Below are 24,387 nucleotides of genomic sequence, written 5' to 3'. Positions count from 1 at the left end.
CAAAATTTTGGTCTTAATTCATTTTAAGATTAAACCCTTAGCTGTAAGTCCATTTTTCTTATCCACTTATTCTATTTCTTATCAGCATAAAATATTGGAGGGTTATCCAACCGGATAACAGAACAGGGGGTGAGGAAAACGGCAGAGAGGGAGAGAAGTTAATGGTCCATTTCATTGTTGCTTTTGCTAATATTTTAATGTCTGAACTTCTGACCATTTCAAGGACTCAGAATATTCTTCATTTCATAGTACCTCATAGTGTCTTTTAGTTTAATTTGCAAATTTTGGTAAAACCATGTCTCTTATGTGTAAAAAGAAAGAATCAAGACTAGCATTACTATCTTCCTGAAGATTTTTTTTTGTGGGTGGGGAGGGTGATGGAAAATGAAAGTATAAATAATATGGGGTGCCTGAGTGGCTCAGTCGGTTAGGCCTCCGACTTCAGCTCACGTCATGATCTCACATTCGTGGGTTCAAGCCCCGCATCAGGCTCTGTGCTGACAGACAGCTCAGAGCCTGGAGCCTGCTTCTGATTCTGTGTCTCCCTCTCTCTCTGCCCCTCCCTGCTCACGCTCTGTCTCTCTCTGTCTCAAAAATAAATAAAACATTAAAAAAAAGAAAGTATATATTATATTATATGCAAAGCATGTAATATAAACGTGTAATTAAGGTTTATTGTCATACACTAACACAGAATTTATTTTCTCCCTGTTATTGGTTTGCTCCATTTCCTAAACCTGTCGGCACTTACTGAAATGACACACCCTAAAATTCAAACACCCTAGTACAACTAAACTAAGTTTTAAAAATATCATTACCACTTAAAAATTAGAGGAAAAAAGGTCAGTTCAATATGTTCAACATGTTGATCATCATGACTAGCATTCTTCAGAGTCCTTCATGTAATAGTAGCACTGTGAGGAGCTGACCTAACATGATCCTGTTCACTACATCAGAAATGCCGACTGGCACCTAGTTTTGCACAGAGAGCAGGTACTGGGTAACACGCCACACAGCATAAATAGATCCTGGGGGCTGAATATTCTATGTTGGCCACTCTAATTTCTCTTTGCTCACTCTCTTCTAGATAAGATTGGCCATAAATTGCTTTGGAATATTTATGGTTACCACAAATATATTTTATGTTCTCTCGGCCATAATTCATCACAAGAAGCTAGACTTGCATCTGTAAGTTACCATTGTTCTGTGTGCCTGTGTGTGCACGCATGTGTGTGTATGCATGTACTGTGCATGTGCACACATGCCTGAGTGTGCGCCCAGTACCCTGCTGCTCTGCTAGTTGGTGATAAAATCTGATATAATAAAATATTAATTATAGCTGAAAGGTTGGGTGAGAAATATGAAGTCAATTACAGTTCCACATTATGCACAAAGGGCAAGAAGAAAAAATCCTTTAGTTATGGAGGTTTGGGATAATAAAGTAAAAACTAAAACATTAGACTCAGGCTGAGCAGTTCTATAAAAGGCCACCTGTTATTAATCTTCACAACAGGCACCAAATTTCAAGTAAATGAATCCTAGATGGAACCTCTTTAAGATGGATTTCTCCCCGTTTTAACAAATGAAGACATTTTCCTTTGCAGATTTTATTTCACTTGAGCTAACCATAATCTAATCACCACAATTTCATAAAAAACATATGATTATAAAAAGTATAATTCAAGGTCAGCTACTATTATTAAAGTGTGTTTTCTTAAATAGCACTACTGATTTGAGTAACAAGGGACACTGAATCCCACAGAAGCCACACTAAATGTTTTCATTATTGCATGTTTGTATTATAGTCAGTTTGGAATATTTCAGTCCCTAAAAGTCATTAATATTGCAGGCTAGGTAAGCTGGAATAGAAATGCCCCCATCAGTGAGGCGGGGGAGCAAGGGCTCCCCTCAAGAGAACACTGAACTGAGAGTCTCCGTACCACAGGCCACTGGATCCCGCTTTGCCACTAAAACATCGACTCACCAGTAAGGTCCTTTCAAGCTCTGATATCTTATAACTCCTGGCACAAGATCAGGCGACTCCACATCAATACATGAGAAGAAAATTATTTCATTTCTGTGTCCTCTACCCTCCCATTTCACAGTATGTATTATGTATCAAGCACTGTGCCAGGCACAGGGGAGGAATAAGAGGAGGAGTTAGGCACTGACTGTCCCTATCCTTGAAGACCAGCTTTAGGGTATCAGAAATAGGTCGCTCCACCAAAGAACTGCTGTGACAGGGACCTGACATGGGTTTGTACGTAACACACACACACACATAGCATGTTCACAAACTCAAGTGTAACGGAACACAGGGGAGGAGTGACTGTTTATGGCCATGTCTTGGAGCACCTGCTTCACTGAGGACATCTAGGCTGGACCTAGTGCCCAAACACTAACACCAGGAACACCCAACGACAGCGGTACTGCCCAGGGCCACCAGCTTTCTCCCCAAATTAAACATAAAGGAATGGGACAAATAAGCTAATGTCTTTAGATTCCCTACACAGTCCCCATTCTCTCCAACCACTTGAGCAAACAAAGTTCCAACAAGTTTTTCTATCACACTCACTAATGACTGCTTGCAACGACTTCCAAGAGCCCACAAGAACCCTACATCAAGACTACAGAAGACTGCAGGGAGTGGGCTGTGTCCCAGCTCAGATGCCTCCTGAAGTCCTGGCTGATGTGCCCCAAGAGTTCCCAGAGTTACCTAAGAGCAACCCCAAGAGTGGCAGGGCTTTTCTTACAGTTTCAGTACTGCCCAGCTCCTGGCAAAAGTGCACTGTAGGGTGTGATGATGAGCAGGGTTCCTCATCTTGACTCCCGCAGCTGCCATGATGCCCAAGGTGAGGGCCAAGCACTGAGAGTGGTCTCTGCTCTCTGGGGACGGGCAGATGAAGATGCCCAGGGACGCATAGTCATGCACTGTCCACTCTACCTCTCTCCAAATCACTGTTAGGCAAATCTGGAACTACTCTTCAGGCCCCGTATAATCACTCCTCAGGTTACAAAATCCATAATGTCTTAATTTTAGGATTTCAATTGATATCCCTTTTCATCATGCAGGTCAAATTGAAATAACTCTGGGTGGGCGTTGCTGTGCTGTGGTGGAGGTGTGGTGGCAGGGTTTGGCCCTGGGGGCCATTTCCGGCCACCCCTGTCCATAAGCTGCCTTTCTCTCTCAGAGGGCCGAGCTGAGCGTGGGGCGGGTGCTTGCTGGTGGACCTGCCCTTGGGGCCCTGGTAATAAGACTGGAGCTCTGATCTAATACATAGAATCCTTCAGAGGAGATTACGTTGAAGAGAGGAACATTTGAAAAATAGGGGAAGGAAAGCTTTGCACTATATTTTCATGCACAAAAGCAAGTTTGAAATGGAGTTTGAGGGAAAGTTAAATTAAGTTTCATTGTATAAATGCTCAAATTCATCTACTCTATTATTATTATCTTCCCCTGCCATTTTTAAAGCTTCTTTTCAAGGGTTCTTGAAGAACAAACTTAGTTTCCAAAATGAATTTTCAAAGAGATGACTGACATTGTCATCCTAGAAGCAACATTAATAAAAATGATCTTTGTTTCCTGGCAGTAAAGGAATCCAGAGTATTATTTTTTAATACAATAAAATTCACCTAAAATCAGGTGGGGGAAGCATGGTGGTGGTAATAAAGAGATTTAGCACCTTTTGTTAACACATACTATTGCAACTCAGCTATAATAAGTAATAAAAAAAACCCAAGCCAATATAGTAATATAAAATTGAAGTTTTACCATTGAATGACATTTTGGTCTTTGTGACTATGTGCATCCCAATGAAAAAAGAAAAATTTAGGTTGGAAGTCAGATATTTGGAACTCTTTTCCTAAAACAATTTTACCACCAAATAGAGCCTTTCAAAAGGTTCAAACACTGGCATAAGAACATTTAGCCCAGGGGGTTTATGATGGTTCTGCAGTTCTCATTTCTTCAGTAAATAAAAGGGAACAATTAAAAAGCCACTAATAAGCATTTCAAAAGAAATGGTATCTTTTTTCTTGATTCTCTGAAGACTATTAAGAATGGTGAAATGAAAAAGAACATACACATCAACAAAAAAAGACTGATTAATTTGATTACAATGATCCAATACACTAAAGCAAATTTGTTTAATCCATGTCCTTCAGGTGCTCAAAACTGTACTGTTAAACCCTGAGTAAACTTTAATGGAGTTGGGCCTCACCAAAAAAAAAAAAAAAAAAAAGATAAAGAAAAAAAATCCTCTTATTTTCTAAGAATTAAGTAACAGGGATAAACCCCAAAGATTTTGATGATCATAACCTAAAATTAAAGGTGCAATTAATATGTTTTCTTAACGCTAGAAGAGACAATAAAGAGAGGATAGTAATTTGTGGAGTGATTCATGCCTGCAAAGGAAGGTGTAACCAGTCTGTTTCCAAGAGAATCCGCAGGGAAGATGTCTGAGGGCTGAGGAGGGGAGAGGGGGGACTCCTGGGAGGAAGTGGGTGCCTGAAGTTCACAAGGCTTCTCTGGTCACGTGGTGCTGCACAGGGAGAGCCCTGGCCATGCACCTCCTGTGCATGCGGATGCGAGAGTCTGCAAGAAGTCTGCTCTCGACAGTGAGAAATCATTTCATAAAGGACCAAGCATCACTTGGTGCATTATAGCTACTCATTCCAAGTCTCAATGATTATTCATTTTTTATTATCATAATTATTATTCTGGTATGACATACTGCTCGGATCATAACTGAGGTTCAGGGATATTATAGTAGGACCTGGAAAATTTTCCAAGATGTGGTCAGAAGAAAAGGGGCCACCACATTATCTAGTTATTGTTACTGGGATCATTAGACACCAGAATAATGTCAGTAATAAATAAGTAAAGCTTTCCTATATTGAGCAGATAACATCTGTGTTGATACCATCCTGAGTGCTTGGCGGACTGTCATTAATTCTCTCAGATGTCCTTTGAGGTAGATTATTATTCACATCTAATTGATGAGGAGAATGAGACTCAAAAAAGTTACCTCAACTTGTCCAAGGTTACAGCTCAAACAAACCATGATTTAAACCCAGAACCATCAAACTGCACACTGTGGTTGGCAGTATTGTTATAATTCTAAATACCTTTGTATCTTCCTTCCCAGGAAAGAGCTATTATTTGTAACGACTCTAACTGATAGTGGCTGATGGAACAAAAGATCTGAAACTTCGCTGTTTTTGCAGAATGAATATATAATATTAAACCACACACACAGTTTTTACAGCTTCCATAAAATTACTGTGAAAATATGAGTTACCTTTAATACATAGATCCTATTTAAGTGACAATCACAGTATATGGGCATAAGAGTTAAAGGGAAGTGATGATTAGAAATTCAAAGTTTATGGGGTGCCTTAGGTAGTTGAGCATCCTGTTAATTTCAACTCATGTCATGATCCCAGGGTCATGGGATGGAGCCCCACGCTGAGCTGTGAGCTGAGGATGGAGCCTGCTTAAGATTCTTTCTTTCTGTCCCTCTGTCCCTCTCCCCCACTTGCGCACATGCTCTCTAAAATATAAGCAGATACATACATACATACATACATACATTTGAAGCTTTATTACCAAAAGCAGGGAATAAAAGAATCAAGACTAAATAGCAATCTAGTAAACATACTTTGTTAAGAAAATACTGATATCATAGCTCTGCCTCCTAAAATTTTTAAAAATGTTATTTCTCAGAGAGAGAGAGAGAGAGAGAGAGCGCGCGTGCGAGAGAGAGAGCGCGAGCAAGCATGGGCACACCCACTCGTAGGGGAGCGGGAGAGAGGGAAACAAAATCTGAAGTGGGCTCCACATTGACAGCAGACAGCCCCATGTGGGGTCTGAACTCATGAACTGAGAGGTTATGACCTGACCTGAAGTCTGGTGCTTAACTGAATGAGCCACCCAGGTGCTCCCATAGTTCTAACCTTTTGAGTACTTAAGTTTACAAAAAACTGTTGCCTGTATCAGTCTTCATGACAATGCTGTGAGACAGGCAGAGCCTGTGATGGACTCCAGTGTTAAAACTGAAGAAAGACTCAAAAGTTCACAGGATAGCCCAAAGTCACAAACCCAAGACTTCTGGTCCATGGTGAGTGTTCTTTTTAAATAAACAAATTTTTAAAAACATTTATTTATTTATTTGTGAGAGACAAAGACAGAGCAGTGAGCAGGGCGGGGGCAGAGAGAGAGGGAGACACAGAATCTGAAGCAGGCTCCAGGCTCTGAGCTGTCCGCACAGAGCCCGCTGTGGGGCTCAAACCCATGAACCTTGAGATCATGACCTGAGCCGAGGTTGGACGCTTAACCGACTGAGCCAATCAGGCGCCCAGGAGTGTAGTTTTAATTAGATGAAGTCCTATGAATGATTTACATTTAGAAATTTCAGATTCCACTCACTCTAAGTAAAACTTCAGTCATTTGGAGAAAACTCAAAAGAGTGTACCATGGAGGCACCCACCAGCCTCTTTGCACCCAATAACCCCTGGGTTTGGTCGGGGTCTGACGGCTCCAACACACCCACCCAGAGGACCTGTTAACTTTCCACCAGGAAGCCTCATGGGTCAGTTTTCCTTCCTCTGTGGCCAAATGTGCAAATGCATTCATATTTCTGCCCTATTAAAAATCCTACAGTCCCATGAGTTGCACGTGTTGAGAGTGACAGGCAGGCAGAGGAGGGAAGATGATTCGATGCTAAAAATACATCAAATGCCACCTGGCCTATTCTCAGTGCTGAGCGTATATTTACATCTTTTCAGCCAGAGGATGGCCTGAAGGGGAGGCTGTCCCCAGAAGTGACTGGATGATAGACCCCTTCCACATTTAACAAAGTCTGGAACGATCCTGAGGGCAATGGCGAAACCCTGATGGATTCTAAAGTCAGAGAGCCAAAGACCCCGGCAGCCACACTGTGTGGTGGGAACTAGAGAGCCGAGAGAGGCAAAAGTATGAGCTGAGGCAGTGCTGAGAGGGTGGAGAGTAAAGGAGAAAAGGGGGATGTCAGTGACCTTGAGAAGTGAGAAGCAGGAGAGTGTCCAAAGGAGTCAGTATAGATGTATAAGATTATAGGGACCTTCTGATGGAATGTGAATTTGGAGTAATGGCTTATTTGAAAGTAGCTTTTCTGAATTTCTCTTCTAGTTAAAAAACCAAATTGATTCAAGGGTAAAGGTAGGGTATTCTTTCATGCTTCTGTACTATATGGATGGGACGTGGTATTTAACTTTTGTTTAGGGATGAAAATATACATTTAAGATCCTTCTCCTTCCTGATATAACCAACCAGTAAAAGGAGATTTCAGTCCTTCGGCTTCTTATCTATGAAAGTTTCAGTGATAATTACTTTTGCTCACAAAAAGAAGATGAGGTTCAATTCAATAAACATTTATTGCACACTTAATTAGGTTTGAGGTACTGAATGATATTCAGGAACTAAATTATGAAAATCATTTTGTGATCATTTTGCATTTTCTATTACATTTACATATATTTTACATAATGATTAGCCTAGGAAAATGCTCACTTTCAGCATTAAATGCATAAATCTAATTAATACTCCTGAGTGCTGGCCAAACCTCATTCTTCTATATGTGTGCTTTTAATTGTATTTACTAAGACGATCACTGTTTACATCTCTTTACTTTCTCACGTTCCAGGCTTTTCTACAGGTTATTCTTCTTCTGGGTGGACCTACACTGGTGTCTAACCCCTCACTGGCTACCTCCAATTTCTCTTTCAAATTTCAGCTTAAAGAATATATCCTGATCCTTTGTTGGGATTTCATCCTCTGTTGGATGTTGAGTACTCAGGAGTTTTCTATCTGGCTTGATCAGTAGATATTTGGTGAAAGAATGAAGAATGAACAAATAATAGCCAAACATCAACCATGAAATTTCCTATAACACTCTGCAAGGTTAGAACTGGCAAGAACTTTAACTCGATACTGATAATTACAGAGAACTCTGATCACTTCTCATTGAGCAGAAAACACTCGCATTGACCCTGGTCAGGAAAACACTTTCAGGGCAAAGCAGAGAAAGTGGAATAACTGGGATACAGAGAACAGCACAAAAGGGATGTGGTGAGATGGGAAAACTCCCATTGCTCCCTATCATTGTGCCACCAAACAGGTTGAGGAACTGAGTATTAATTAAGTAGCTGAAAACCAAGGTGACTATCAAGCATCATATAATAATACACTTAATAAAATCACTTGTGATGAAACACAAGGCATATCAGTATTTCCGTGTGCTTTGGTGTTCTCACAGACATAAACAATTATAGTGAAGGTATTTGTAAGAGCTGGTTGATGAAATGTTCTGCTGAAGAGGATGATGTAAAACACCATTCCACATATAGCTATGCCTCCCAAAATAGGATTAAGTAGTGCTGTCATCTGAGGAAAGTGGTCAGATCATCTTTGGGTCGCTCCTCAGCTCTGACAGCGAGTGGCTGTAAGTAGCACTCTCGGTTGGATTTCTCTCTCTGCCCCATACGTGACTCGATCAAGCCCCTTAGAGAACCTGGGATCTTCTCTTTCAACTGTATGTGATGTCAGCACTTTAAAAAAGTAAAAGTGAGGCATTTATAGTCAAATCGATTAGTCTTTGTCAAAGTTTCCAAGATCCTTGCTCCCCAAGGCTATCATCTTTCTTAGCTCAGAACACCTCTAGAAATTCATCCCTTAAGTTCCCTGGAATCAATAACTGTGATGAGGAAGACCCAGCAGCTCCTGAGAGCAAATGGCACAGCGGCTTTGTGATTCATAACTAAGGGGATGCAGTGTTCAGTTCAAGGCCTTTGCAACCTTTTGGTGCTCTGGGTACACAACCTGGACCACCTGTCAGTGATTTCACTGTTAACATTTAGATGGAGCAGATAGATGGGGGAAAGAAGCAGCATGTACCTTTCTCTATGGTCAGGGAAAAGTGAGATCAACCTGCATGTCTACCTCTGTCACCCTGATGGATGGTTTCTGGGCGGCTGATCAGTCCGGGCTGGGAAAGGCGCAGAACTACCTGCTGTCACCTTTAGGGAGACAGTCATGAATAGCTTTTGGCCTCACCTCTACATGCTATTCAAAGGCTTTCATGTAACCTGTAGTTCCGATCCCAGGCACCCATCTTTTGAGAGATAAGCAAGGGTTCCTTTGGGCATAGCAGGAATGAGATATAATATGATCAAACACTCGGGTCTTCCCTGGCCCCAGCCAAGAACTAGCCACAGACATCTACTAAGCATACTGGTGTTCAGAGAAGGCTTCACACTCCGGCTTTCAGTAGGCAAAGATACCATTGTGCCTATTCAGCAGACACTGAATATGCAACCCAGTACAAATAATAATCATCACAAAAGCAGCTAGCACAGGCTCAGGCCAAAGGGCTTAGCATGATGCAATAGAAGGAAATTAGAGAGAAGCAAAAAGAGAAAGATCCAGAAGCTTCTCAGCAAGAGGGGACTAATAATGCCACATTTCTACTGCTTATGAAAACTGATATTTAAAAATATTCAGGGGTGCCTGGGTAGCTCAGTCAATTAAGCATCTGACTTCAGCTCAGGTCTTGATTTCATGGTTCATGGGTTCAAGCCCTGCATCTGGCTTAGTGCTGACACCTCAGAGCCTACAGCCTGCTTCAGATTCTGTCTCCCTCTCTCTCTGCTCTCCCGCATTAGTGCTCTGGCTCTCTCTGTCTTTTGAAAGTAAGTACATGTTAAAAAAAAAAGGTTTACACAATTAGTAATTTCCAATAAAATACTAGAGAGAGAGTCATTGCTAAGACTGGCTTTCAATTTCTAGTGTTCAAGTGTCCTCTTTAACAATACTCTACACAGTTCTTACCACCAATTGCTTTGGTTAGTTAATATGTGTTTTCCTCTAAAAAGAAGTAAATGTTTTTGATTCCTTTAAATCCTGTCTCTAATAAAAAGTGGCATGTGGCACTTACCAGACCCTTTCCCTTCATGCCTAAAGGTTAGCTATGTCTTAACTGGGCCCAATAAGAGGAACAGTGGGAGAGCTCAGCACATCCACTGGCTGCACTTGCTCAGAAGTCCTCCTATGTTCCTTCTCTGGCTAATCCATCCCCCACTGTGGGGCTGATTTTCCTTACATTTTTTTCCCCTTGCCACTCACTGCCTGAAGGCAACATCTCTACTCCTGGGCATGGAGCATAAGGGTACCCAATCCAGCCCTGATCTCCCTATGGCTCCCCAGCCCCCCATCCCCTGTTGTAACTGTAACACCCTTCCCATTCCCAGATGAGGCCAATTTGCTCATTCCTCCTTGGCCTTTTGGAATTCATCTGTCTTACCTATTATTTATTCCCTGTCATTCACTTAACCTCCCCTGAAAATCCTTTCCCATGAAATACATGCATGACAGACACTGGACAATATCCATCTGGAAGATTCAGCTGCTTGGTTCCTCTGAAGCCTTAGGTGACCCTCCTGTGGTCACCCTTTCCCTTGGGCTCACTGTGGCAGTCCTTATCCCTGTCACAGGGGGCCAGATGACACACTGGTCGCTCGCATCTAGATTGCTAACTCATGAAGAAGAGAGCCCATAACAGGCTCCTCTGTGTTCCCAGTACTCAGTAAAGTGCCTGGAACCTAGTGAGTACTTAATAACTATAATCCTAACAACTCCCTGAGATAAGGTGATATTACTTTGCTCTGCAAAGATGAGGGACCTGAGGCTCAGAGATGTTAAGAAAAGTGTAACGATCACATAGCTAGTTGTTAAGGGAGTTGGGATTTGAAATTACGTTTATTTAACTTTAGAGTATGTCCTTTCTGTATATTCTGCGGCTCATTTTAAAAGTTAGGTCCACAATTTATGTGACACATAAAACAGAGTAATTATTTGAATATTACTTTTTTTTTTTTTATAATATGCCAAAGGAGGAAAGAGTGATTCTGCCTGCCTAGAAGGCTATGCATGACACCTGACACTATTTTATGTCTTCGTCCACAATGATCTCGATCAATTATTGACAGATTCAGTAGTTTCTAATTAACATAGGGCAAAGCATTGTTTAGATATGGAAATTACACATGGATTTATAATAGGCTAATTTAAAATGAAGCTCCTTTTCAATTTATAATACAGAATCTTTGGAACTTAAGGTAAACTGCATTGTGAGGTTATACATTATAGCTTTTCCTTTCTTAAAATAAGTCATTCCAAAAAGAAAATAAAGGGATAAAATTAGGGGGAATAAATAATAAAATAAATCTGCAAATCACTGTTTAGCTGGTTCCTCTGACCCAAGATCAAATTCTTAGACAACTCTATTTGGATTCAAAAGATAATTGTTAGAAGCTAGGGAATAAATTCTAACATATTCTAACATAATTATAATGATTAAATGACCATAAAATGGTACTTGAATCACAAGTATTTTTTTCTTTTAAGGAAGGGGAAGAAGACTCTTCAAGGGTGAGCAGAACATTAGACTTCATTGAACCAAATAAGTTTCATGTCTCACCAACTCTCCATTGGTACCATATTGTGAATTTCACTTTCAGGATGGTTATAAACAGAAGATCCATTTCCTTTTGTTCTATAGTTAACTTTATTCAGTAGTGATGGCCAGAACCATAATTAGGTAATGATTCAGGGGCCAACAGGGAAACATACAACCTTTTTAAAGACTTGTACGACAGAATTGGAGCAGGGAAGACTTCATTAGCTTTTAATAATATCAATTCCTAAAGACTTGCAAATGGATACATAAATGGGTAGCCAGATATACTCAAATTTTAAAATGTAGTAGAGATATCAGATTTTATTATAATGCTATTATTTATGACTTTATTGATAGAGACAGTTTTTAAATTCTTAATTTGTTTTTCATGTAAAATTAAGATATTAGATTTGAAAGATAAAAGCAAAACAAAGGAAAAGCTAGAGAACCAGAGTTTGTCCTATGGTGGGGGGAGGAATACACCACAAACCACCAACTAACACAGTTTGGAAGTATTACAGCAAGAAAAAACGTTTATATAGCATTAATATGTGTGAAATTCAGTTTGTAGTGTTTTAAAATTTTTTTTTAACATTTATTTTTTTTTTTTTAGAGGGAGAGAGACAGATAGACAGACAGAATCCAAAGTAGGCTCCAGACTCTGCGTTGTCGGCACAGAGCCTGACATAGGGCTCAAACCCATGAACTGCGAGAACATGACCTGAGCTGAAATCAAGAGCCCAACACTTAACTGAGTAAGCCACCCAGGCCCCCTCTAATACAGGAAACTTCTTCAAACAAAATGCACGATTATCTCCTATCATTCATTAGTCATAATGATCTCTTTCCTTGCTTTTACGGTCAAAAGATCAATTTCTCCATCCATCTGAGGTGGCAGTTTTCATAGATGCCCTGACACTTTCTGGCTGAGTCCCTTTAACAAAAACTGTGTGACAACCAGCTGGGAACATCAGTGCAAGCTAATGGCCAGAAAGAAGAATAAATCTCATTTTCCATATAGCTCCAGGATCAAATAAAACATTTCTAGGAAGTGTAACAACTTTTCTTAAAACACATATAATCGCTTTACTATTTATCCTCAATGGAATGAAAACCTGTTCTTCACCTTGTTCTAAGAACATAGCACAGAGTTTTCAAAGCACAGTTATGAGACAACATAGCATCCTTGAATATATTTTTAATTATCTGTCTGATTTGTTACAAAAGAATATTTGATGAGTATTTTGGGTAAATCAAGAAATACTAGAAGTTAACAATGAGGCATTAAGATCTGTACACATTCTGTTGGCTAACTATCTAAGGCAAAGCAGCACCAGAGAAAAATGACAGGAGTTAAATGAAAATGCCACATATTGGTAAAGTCTACCATGGCAATGAATTCAAGGTGAAATCTAGTTAATAAAAAGCTCGCCATATTATATAAAAACAAATAAATTCTTGATTGATATATGAAGCTGAAGTTTTTATACAGTACAGGTCTTTTTTCAAAAAAAATCAAAAGTATTGTGGATGAAGAAAACATTTATGCCTGCCTTCTACCAGCACAAAATATTTCCTATCTCCTTTGAAATCTTACTTGCCAGGATCCAGGCTTTAAAAAAATAAGGCAAAATATTTCTTCCATTCCTTCCTTATGCCCTAATCTCTTCCCCATTCATAATGCAGTGAAGTTACTATTTGCTTGAAGATTGTGGCCCTGATTCTCAGCGAGGGGAACACCTCACAAATTGCTTTCTCAATATTAACTGCAGAGGAAGCATTCATTGCAAAGACCACCACAGTATAAGAAGATACCAACGACAATAAAAGTACAGCATTAAAATGATTAGGACTAGCTTTGTTAGAGGAACATGGTGGCTGCCATCAATTAAAAGTATATTCACATGTTTAAGGCCATGTTTTTATGATTTGGTTGTTTTAATGTTTTGGTTGTTGCTATGATGACTGCCCCCCTCCCTTCCCCACGGACAGACAACTGTAATAGATGTTTTCCCCACTTGGTAGTTTCTCCTGAATGAATGAATCAAAGAATAAGTACTTAAAATGGTAATTTTACTGAAATGAATATCAGAATGTTTAATTAACATATTCAAGCACTGAGTTTTAATTAAGAAGACATATAGCTCCCAAACATTTATGAATAAATTGAAGCAACAATGCCTAAAGAACAAAAATGAGAGTCATTTGAAAACACCATCACCTAAGGCTCAGTCATGTGATGGAGTCTCACGCTGTAGACCATTAGAACGCATAAAACATCATTAACGAGGGGCATTGCACACAGCACGTATATCACAGCATTTTTGTTACGTGCAAGAAAAGCACATAGTTTGTGTAACACTCATTCTTTATTTAGAGCTTCTATTTTACTGGCAAATTACGAGGATTTTCTCTGTTGGATTGTGTCTGCATGTAATGAACAGTGGAGAGAAGAGAGAGAAATGAGGTGGTTCTAAGTGAGTCAAAGAAAATTAAGCTTTTCCTTGTCTTATTAAAGAAAAAAAAATGGAATCCACGAACAGACATTAGAATTCTGTCCTAGGTGCTAGTTTACTAGCTGGAACGATGGAATTTCTGTTCTTCCTGGCCAGCTCGGGATTAAAATAATTTTATGTGACAGAGCTGATGTGTTGATCAATAAAAAGACAACAATCGTTTATACTGAGAGTTTAGTGCAATTTTAAGAATCTGCATTAAGCAAAATGAGGGCTTGTAGTGGAATTAATGCAGAACCATCTTCCTTAGTGAAGTGCCTAAATGAAGTAGGACTGAATTTTTAACACCAGTGATTATGGATTAAAGAAAAATCCAATCAATTGAAAGAATTGGTTTTGGAAAAGGCACAATGACAGTATTTTTGAGCACATAATACTGTGCAAAATCCAGGAAAGCAAACAGATGTTCACTTTTATTTTCCTCCTTCTTCTAGTATTTATCTTATCATTTGGGAAAAGCTTTCTTGTATTGCAGTTTGATTACATGTGCATTTTGCAAATTTCCAGATGTGTTCAAATGTTTTAATCTACATTATGGCTTTATATTTTAGGTCCTTATGATTCCCTAATCAGAGTTCTTATTTCTCTAAACATTAAATGAAATTGAAAATTTTCATATACCCCATTTAGTCTGAGAGCATTTTGGACATTTTTTCCAAACTAGTCTTTCTAGATATATTGGTCTTACATCGACTCAATGGATAATCAGTCCCATTATGCTGTGCTATAATACCAAATCCCTTGGAGAGAATATTCACTTTTCTGCAACAAAACAAAACAAACAACTTTTTGACAGGTGAGGTGGAGATAATTTCCCTTCTCAAATTTGTGCCAATAAAATTTGCCCATTGAAGATAAGCATCCTTCCACTTACGGTGCTGTCTGTAGTGGGTTTGCCTGTAATGCTTACTTAATAGTATCCCATAAGAACTGATTTTGAATCTACATAGATATTTCGTTTATTAATTTCAAGATGCTAACGCTATGGAAGAAGGTATAAGAGAGACAGAATGAAAGGTGGTCCTGGAAAATTCAAGGAATGTTTAGCCAATAACAAGATGTCTAATCAGTGATGAGAGCTTGTAAATAGAGCATCAGACTGCTGTGGAGGACGGAGTGCTAACATAAACTGAAATCTTAGTTTATGTTTGAGTCAGAGACTGGCCCTTATGAAATGATATAAAACTGGGGTGAAGCTATATATTTTGGACAGTTGGACAAGTATTTGAATGTGTATTTTTATAACATAAGAATAAAGAGCCTAAGGATATCTCCAATTAACTAACTAATTAAGGCTCCAGAGTTCCCAAAAATAACTAGAAAGATGTAAAAGAAAACAATAAGGCATATGATAGAAAATACGAATAGCAGTTTGGACAGCACAAAGCACTTTAAAAAAAAATAAGGAAAGGAGAATTGGGGAGGGGGCTGATGTAGATTGTCCAAAGGAATATTATTTGACAACTTGGACTTGGAAAGATCTATACAGAGACGTGGATAAAAATGTGACTAAGGAAGGGTCTGAAGGAAAAAAGGCGAGAATAGAAAATTAAAAGGAATTTATGTGAGAATAAAGTAGAATAGCGAATAACTGGCTGCTATGGAGAAATGGTTAGGATTTCAGATTCCTTTCATTTGGGGGCACTGAAAGTAAGTGGCCCTTTCATTTTCTCATGATGCTTCTGGAGGAGAATATTGACCCCTGTCCTAAAAGCCTACATTGCTGAGTTTGGGCAACTGTTAAATTGGTCACAAGAAAATGGTGCTCTCAAGGCCTCAGCAAGAGCATCAGTTTGTCATTTAATAATACTTCAACTTTCCAGAGTGAAACCAAGTCTGACTCGTGGCTACAGGTACACCCGGATCTTGGTCAACCATCTAATGAGTGTGTGGTCTGGGTCATTCAGAATTGGGCAATGTATCAGCGCCGAACACAAGTCAACCCAAAGGGCCAAGGTAGTGTCAGTGGCTATACTTTTCTAGCAGTAATCATCTTAAATTTGGAATAAGGCATTCATTTATTTCACAGTGTTCTCACAGCACTTAGGAATGGTAGTTCTAAATCTCTTACATGAACTACTACTATGTTGAGTAAGTCAACCACAGAATAGACTAAAATTATGTAGATTTTTCAAACGAAAATCTCTGTGATCCTACCCTAATCTGACTTTACCATCAATTAATGCTCTTCTGTTTTTCTCCTAACTCCATGAATTGAAACTTGTACATATCTTATCAGGTAGAAAGAAGTCCACCTGATTGCCCTATGATACTGTAGTGAAAATGTGATAAAAAAGAGCTGGGTTTCAAAAGGTTAATGGAGTAAAACTCTACAAAAGGAATATGGCAAACAAACCCTATACAGCCTTAAATGTTTCCTTGGAGTACGCGATTCAAAATAATAGGTTATTTTGAAGGGAATCTATTCTGATAGTACAGAATATCTAAATCCCTCTGAAACAAGTAGAAATTTCTTTTATATAGATCAATGAGCTTATGACAAGTTCATACTCAAGAGTTATTCAGGCATTCCTTTGCTCCTTCCTAGGCAGAATAAATTTATTTTATTCATTCACTGTAAAAGTTACACTTGGTAATTTCTCATCTGTATAAATCATCATGGGATGAGAAATGGGGCCTACATGTTGGTAATAAACTTAAATATGTTCAAGTAAAGATTTCACAATGCTCTTTCCAATCATCTATATACCACTTATTCAATGGAGAAATTAGCCAATTTGCCAAAAGTTAAGTGATGTAAAACCCCAAGTAAACAAACAAACAAGCAAAAACCCCACAAAGGTCCATTCAAGGAATAGAATTTGGGATAAAAATGTCATCTGCCCTTGGGTAACTAAATTGCAGCAAGCAATTACTTTTTAGAAGTATAGCCACCTCTCCACAGACTACGGCTTTTGACCTTATCTTCAAAGAACAACACCCTTGCATCAGAATCAAACTCCGTACACAATACTTGATCACACCACTTCAAAGCACTCTCCCTTTTGGATTTAATTAGAGCTAATAAAGATACTCTGTTTACATGCTGACTGATGTTTGTAGCAAATCCCCAGAAAATATGTTCAAGAAATGAATCAGTTTGATTTTAGTTTCTACCTCTCTAGAGCCAGCCCACCCCTCCCGGCTCAGTACCTGACAGGTGCGCCCCGGCTGTGTGCGGGTTTCAGCATGACTGTCACCGTATTGTCCGTTTGATTCAAAGGGGCCTCCAGTTCATAAGCTGGCATAGAGGGCGCTGGGGGAAGAATGTGTGAGATGGAAGACTCGTTATTTCTGGTTGATCTTTTCAGTTTCCTTCCTAGTTCCATTTGCAAAGAACATTATGAACACAGTGCACTTAAATTGCAGCTATGAAGCGTCCACAGGCAGCCTTTACATATATACCCTACACAGAACAATAAGAAACACTGCTAGGACCAATATATGTTGGCTTTTTTGATCTTGAGTTTAAGTTAGGAGAGAGTATGAGGGGGCTCGGCGGTGTTAGTAACATTATGTCTTGATTTGCATTCTTGATAACGGATGTAGTCAGCAAGTTGTGCACTTAGAATTTCTGTACTATTGGTAGGAATGCTTTTCTTTAAAAATTACTTTAAATGAATATTTAAGAAATAATCACTAGAGTCCTAAGACTGAAAGTTATAGCTCTCCCCTCTAAATCAAGATGGTAGACTTTGGGTGTGCCAGAGATCTAGGGATCTGCAGAGGACTGTGGGAGCCAGGGAGGCTTGTTGAAATTAGTGACCACTAGTGGGCTCTCAGGGAGAGCAGGGAGGTGGAAAAGATACGGGAACTGAAGTAAGAAAGGCTTGGGTTTGACTTTTTGTTGTTTTAATCAGCATAAGAGCATAGGCACATCAATTATCTCTGGGACTTCAGTTTACTCTTCTTTCAAAATAGGAGAAATTACCCTCTAGGGTTATTATGGGAATTCAAAGAGATAATAAAGAGAGCCAGGCAAATATAATTCTACAAATGTTAGTTCTTTTTCTCCACTCCGTGTGAATCCTATCTCCAAGTCCATTCTTTGTTTTCTAGATTGTTCAGTCTTATTATGAGAAGATAACGACAGAGCTCTTCAGTACTTTTGTCATCGCCATGGACAAGAGAAATCATTTCATGAAAAATCATTTCATGTGGAAGGGCACACAGTCTTTTTAAGACCCACAGGTGCGTTAGGTACCTGATGAGAACACTAGAGATCAATTTTTTTTTTTACAAATATAGTTTGAAAAATCTCATATCAAAAGCTTTTATGTAAAAGACATGGGTTATATCTCATTTCCATTTATTGGATTTTCTCAGCATTAAAAATTAACTCCAATTCTATTAAAAATTAACTCCAATTCATAACACAGAATTACATTTAGTATAGAGAATAGTTCTCTATTTGAGGTCCATGAAAGTATAAAATTGGGGTCCATAAACTGTAATTTTCTTTGACCTATAAAAATCAAATAGTTATTCTTGATGAGTCTGTGCAGGCTAACTAAAATGTCAACTGTCTTTGTTTCTGGATAGACTGTATAAACTTTCTGGGCTAACAGTGGTCAGATTCATATCATCCAGAATTTTTATATAACAACATTAGTAAAAAATGAATTATTTCTTCTAAAAGAACATCCTCTTAAAGATAATAATCTTTGAGAGACACCTGTGGCTCAGTTGGTTAAGCATCCCATTTTGGCTCAGGTCATGATCTCACAGTTTTTGGGTTTGAGCCCCTGCTGGGCTCTGCTTCAGATTCTGTGTCTACCTCTCTCTCTGCCCTTCCCCTGCTCATGCTTTGTCTCTCTCTCTCTCTCTCTCTCACACTCTCTCTCTCTCTCATTAACATTAAAAAAAGAACAATCTTTGAAATATAATTTCCGTAGGGGAAAATTACCAAAAAGGGCAGGGGCAGGGCCTTGGAGATACACATTCTGGTACACATTCCCACCTTAATCTCCATCATGAATTCAAGCAGCATATGATATCATCTTAATTACATCCAGGTATCAATGCACTTGATCAAGATCAGAGCAGGAGTACATGGGAAAGTACAACCCGAAGCCATACTTTCTGATTGCAAATCTAGTGGCCTCTCTACTCACTCAAATCTACAAACTATGCCATTTCCTAACCTCCCATGGACTTTCTCTTCTTCCAACTCCCCATATTGTTATCACTTAATGTTTTCCTATGAAATATCAACATATATTAAACTTCAAGTCGAGTTTGTGCTTAGAACTAAAATCTTACATGATCAAAAATTATACTGTAAGTTATAATTACTTAAAACCAAATGTCCAAACCTAATAATGCTTATAGTACTCTAGCTGAAAGCAATTCCCTGTCTCTGATTCTAAGAAAAAAACTTTCCAAGAACTAGAAATGAGGGACAATAGATAGGAAAATCAGGCTAAATACTATTTAGCTAACACTAATTGACTGAAAGAGTTACTTCCCTCACCCCCCTCCTGCTCATCTACCCCCAATCAAAACAGGCAAAGCCAAAACTCAAATACTTCCCCCACTCATACCCAAAGGGGAAAAAGAATGGGAAAAAGGAACGTCCATGGAATTGTGTTTATTGCTGTTACAAATCCCATAGCAGATGGCAATTCCATTTCCTCTAGTCTGAAGCACAAAGACATTTTCTGCACAGTTGCACATGCCCAGAAATTCTTCTCAAATTATGTCTTTGGTTGGATGGCATAACTGAGTCTCTACCAGCAAAAAGCTGGAGGCTGTTAAGTGCTGGGTGCCATCCCTCTGTCGTTGCAAAGGGTGTGCAACTACTAATGGTGAAGGTCCCAAGGAAGGCTGACCCTTCTGCAAGCAGACTCCATGTAATGCTGTCTTTCTGCTGAACACTCAACCATTCACGGCTCATTGCAGAGATCTTTCCAACGGCGGCTCTTGTAACTTGCACTGTGAAGTGGGTAGGAGCATGGAGACTAGAATCTTCACCCATGCTCACATCCTCTGATGCAAACTGATAAAATATGGCTACTTCCTAATGCAGGAGGATCTTAAGCTCCTGAATTATAAGGTTTGGCAGTATTTCATTCAGTTCCAGGAATCTGATTTTCTTATGTACCGAAGTGTTAATCTGCATACAATATGTAAATAGGCATGAGCTTTGTGTCCTTGACAATGGGAACAAAAAAGTACAGAACTGCCACTTCTGATAAAAGACATAACTCGTGAATGTATATATAATACCTGATATTTTGGTGGTAAACTGATTTGTGGCTGGAGGTCCAAATCCCTTAGCTGTGCTAGCTCGGATAGTAAAGGAGTACGTGGTCCCCGGATACAGTCCAAAGAATAGAAAATGCGTTTCATTTCCCAGTTTTGAAACTCTTCCACTTTGATTGGATAAGTCTATTTCTGGGTCAAAGGAACTGACTGCTTTGTAGGTGATCTGCAAGAGAATAAGAATGCGATAACATATCTGGAGCAGATGGACCAGGATCACATCTTTATCCAATAAACCCTTGTGATGTATGCACTGTCAGATGCTTTATGATAAGCTCCTCTACTCACTTAGACTTTTCAAATCCTGGATCCGGTGAAGGGGCGCAGGAATTCAGCCAAGACTTATTACTTTCATAGACAGAGGAACTGAAAGCCAGTAGATTAGAACATAAAGGATGAGCTCGGGTTTAAGCTAATACCTTGAAGTTGTTTGCTTTCAAAATGCCACTTAGGAAAACTACATTACAGTTGGCTTAAAACAACATCACAAAATGTACAGCTAGCTCTAACGGATAAGGGCCGTAAAAGGGCAAGGCCTCATCTCTCAGCCAGTGGCCAGTTTGATTCAGCACCGAATAGGATTATCGCCTACTGGAAATAAGGGCACTTTTAAACGCGCTCATCAATGTGGGCAAAGATATCTGCCCTCAAACCAATCCTAGACATGTGTCAGTAGCTCTTGATGGGGTGACAGTAGTGCTAGTGACGGCTCATATTTAGTTCTTTTCTTTACAGCAACCCTGTCCAAGAGAACTTTCTGTCATGATAGGAATATTCTACTCTGCGCTATTTAAGATAGTAGCTACCAGTCACTGATGGCTTGAAATGTGGCTAGTGAGAATGAGGACCTGAAAATTTGATTTTATTTAATTCTAATTAACTAAAATTTGAATGTAAATCACCATGCGCGACTAGGAGCTGCCATTTCAGGCAGTGCCATTCTGGAAGCTTTCATAGCTTTGCCACATAACAGGTGTTCAAGGCACATTGGATGAGTCTGGGATGCGTGAAAATAAATATAACATAGGTTTCTTTAAAGTTGCCCTTTCAAATGATTTTTAAAAGAATTTCACTATAAGTAGTTCATCACCTATTCACGAACATGCATTTTAGTGGTGATTACTAACTTCTACTGGTTGTAATGACATAATTTTTAAATGTGGCATATTCAAAAGTTTTAAATTGCAAAACCGAGCACTTTTCTTGCTTTTAAATAGGTAAACTTACTTATAATTTATGTGCATGAACACTAACACTGTTATTATACGAAGTGATAATTGACATTCTTTCTTCTTATATTTATACCATGTCATTATAATTAAGGAGACCTCTCTGGAAGAATATTTAGATTGAATCATCTAAGCTTTGGCAAGAAAATGTTTGCTGTATATGTTAATCACCGCGGTGCATGCCACTCTCAGAGTCAGATGGCATATCCGTCGTTAACCCTCTAGCAGACTTCCTTCACAAGAGACAAGCCAGAGTCTACCACTAGCTGCTGTGGGAGGGACTTTAGTGCTGTCACCACTGTGTGCTTAGTTGTTTATTTGGTGCTCATTCTGACACTTCTCAAGAAAAAGGTAGTTCGGAGAGGGCAGATATAAGTTCTGATGGCATATTAACTCCCCAAAGTTTATTCATTCATTCACCCATTCAAAACCCATTCATTGGACATCTCTAGTGCACCAAGCACTGTGCTCTGAGCTGGGATCTCACATGGTGATTGGGACACATACCTGTCCCATGAGAGGTAACGGTCTGGTGGAGAAGTAGAGAAGCAATTTAACAATTAAGAGACAGTATAATTAAAATGAGGACTAGCACCACCCATCGGGACTAGGTACATCTCCCTGTTCATTTCACTGCCTTATCAAAAAGTTTAACGGTACACAATCATATATGCGACAAAGTCCAAACTCCCTACCTCTGAGTTAAAGACCTGCTGACATCTTCTTCTTGAAACTTATTTCTGAATACTTGACACCATGTTATTATATTACCTTCTGTCCTGGTCGGGGGATAAAGATTTACTGTACCACAAACACTGGGTTTTCCTGACACTGCTTTTGCTCATAAACTTTCACCTGCTTGGAATGTGATAGGACTATCTATGACCAGTTTTCTGTACCTACCCTGATTCATTCATTCCATTCAAGTACTGATGCAATAACACTGACACTGCGAGTACCACGGTCAGTCGATGGACACAAGTCCTGCCCTCGGGGAATTAAGAAACTGGACTTCAGTGGGTAGAGGTGGGAGAGATGCAGTATGTAAGTTAATAATTTAAAAAATCTGAAATTCAGTAGATGCAACAAACACAGTGCTAAGATAAAGAATATCGGGGGCAGAGAAGGATACATGCACAGCTACCAAGAATCATTGGGAAAGGGGCTGCTGAGGGGATGACAGTTAATTTGAGGAGACTTGAGCTTTGTGAGAGAGCCAGCTGTGCCAAGAGTTTGGGAAAGAATAGCATGAATTCAGGTCGTTATAAGAATATATAATATTCTGTGCACAGCTGGTGGACAGCAGTGTGGCTGTGGCCCAGCAGGTGAGGCAAGCGTGGTCCCTCAATCAGCGGCTGGAGGAGCAGGCAGGTGCTGTACCACGCAGCGCTCTGTCCCCTAAGCTAAGATAAGAAGTATGGATGCATAATAAGGGAGAGCCTCTGAACATTTTTAAGTGTACAAAAAAAAAAAAAAAAGATCTAATTGCCCTTAGGAGAAGGCCATGTTAGCTGTCAAGGGAAGAAGTGGTTTGCTGGAAGGAAGCAAGAAGGGTGGTAGGGAGGCCACTGGGAGCTTCTGCAGAGACCACGAGAGAAATCTACAGTTCCTGTGCTAGCGCCATGGCTGGGGCTGAGCTGAGACCAGCGAAGAGTGCAGTGAATTAAGAGAAGTGGCATATTGGAGAGTCAAAATGGGCAGAACTCCATGATAGACTGAATGCGGGGGAAAGATGGAGGAATCAAGGATAGCGTCCATATTTTGGGCTTGAGCAAAAGATGGCCCTACTTTATTGAAATGGGATGGAATGAGTGAGGGGAAATTAAGTGTTGGCTTGTGGACATACTGTGTATTGTATAGGCTGGGATCTGTGAGATCTGACCTGGAAATATAAATGTGGGGGTGAGCAGCCTTGAAACAGTATTATGTAGGAATGGATGAAGTCATTGGGGAAAGAATTTTGGGGAGACCACTGATATTTAATGTAATCAAGGGCGGAGGAGGAGAAACCAACAAATGAGTTAGAAAAGCCAATAGAGAGCGCTGTTACCAAAATGAAAAGGGAAAAAAAAGGGTCTTAAGAAAGAAATGCTTTCAAAGACACTGGGAGTTCAGATGAGACTGGAGCAAAATGTGTCTGCCGGCTCATATCTTAAGCCAAAGTTCCCATTTTACTTCTCTGGAAAGCCTTCCAAAATCTGGCGTCACAATCACTGGATCAGCTGAATGCCTGATGCTGTGACTGCATTCACAGTGCATCTGGCCATACATCATGGAGTGTTGTAAAAGCTCTTCTGTAGTCTTAAATCATGATTTAAATATGCCAAAGGAACTGGAACTTTTCATGTATCTTTTTTCTGAGGAATGACTGATGTCTTATTCATCTTCCTGAGCCCATGGTAATGAGTAAATATTTGGCACTCATAGATATTTTCCTAAGAAGACTCCTGGGGAGAAGAGGTGTGTGCACGCACTCACATAAATGCTCACACTCCCATGAGTAGGATGTGGCTTGCCGCCACACTGACCACAGAGCAGGGTTCCACTGCACACACCTATTGCCATGGTCAACAGGGTAAGCTAGAGGGGCTTTAGAACGGTCTTTCAGGCGCAGCCCTTCGAGAATTTGCTAAGACTAATAGATCCTCTCTCCCCCATCCATAAAACTGCACATACACACCAAGTCATGCACTCCTAAAAATTATGGCTCCCTCATATCTAGCAAATACCTAACAAGCAAGTATGTTATGTACAGGCGGACACAAAATGTCAGAAAGATCATCGATTCCCCCCTCCCAAAGCCATCCAGAGCTCTGGAAGTTTGAATACCAGGAATAAAAAACTTGTTCTTTAGGAAGAGGATCAACTCTAAGATCCACACCTGCA

General features: G+C 39.6%; 1 protein-coding gene across 1 annotated transcript in view; it reads right to left on the bottom strand.

Moving 5' to 3' along the window:
• Positions 1-24,387, bottom strand: part of PTPRM (protein tyrosine phosphatase receptor type M) — a 755,728-nt gene that overhangs the window by 249,392 nt on the left and 481,949 nt on the right. The window contains exons 10-11 of the mRNA XM_029921584.1: positions 20,237-20,438; positions 17,162-17,264 (exon numbers count right to left, since the gene is read on the bottom strand). Of these exons, the coding sequence (XP_029777444.1) occupies positions 17,162-17,264; positions 20,237-20,438 (305 nt within the window). The remainder of the gene's footprint in view (positions 1-17,161; positions 17,265-20,236; positions 20,439-24,387) is intronic.

The sequence above is a fragment of the Suricata suricatta genome, chromosome 14, assembly GCF_006229205.1.
Source record: "Suricata suricatta isolate VVHF042 chromosome 14, meerkat_22Aug2017_6uvM2_HiC, whole genome shotgun sequence".
NCBI classification, from domain to species: Eukaryota; Metazoa; Chordata; class Mammalia; order Carnivora; family Herpestidae; genus Suricata; species Suricata suricatta.
The sequence above is the reverse complement of the archived record's forward strand: the minus strand, read 5'-3'. Positions and strand labels throughout refer to the sequence as shown.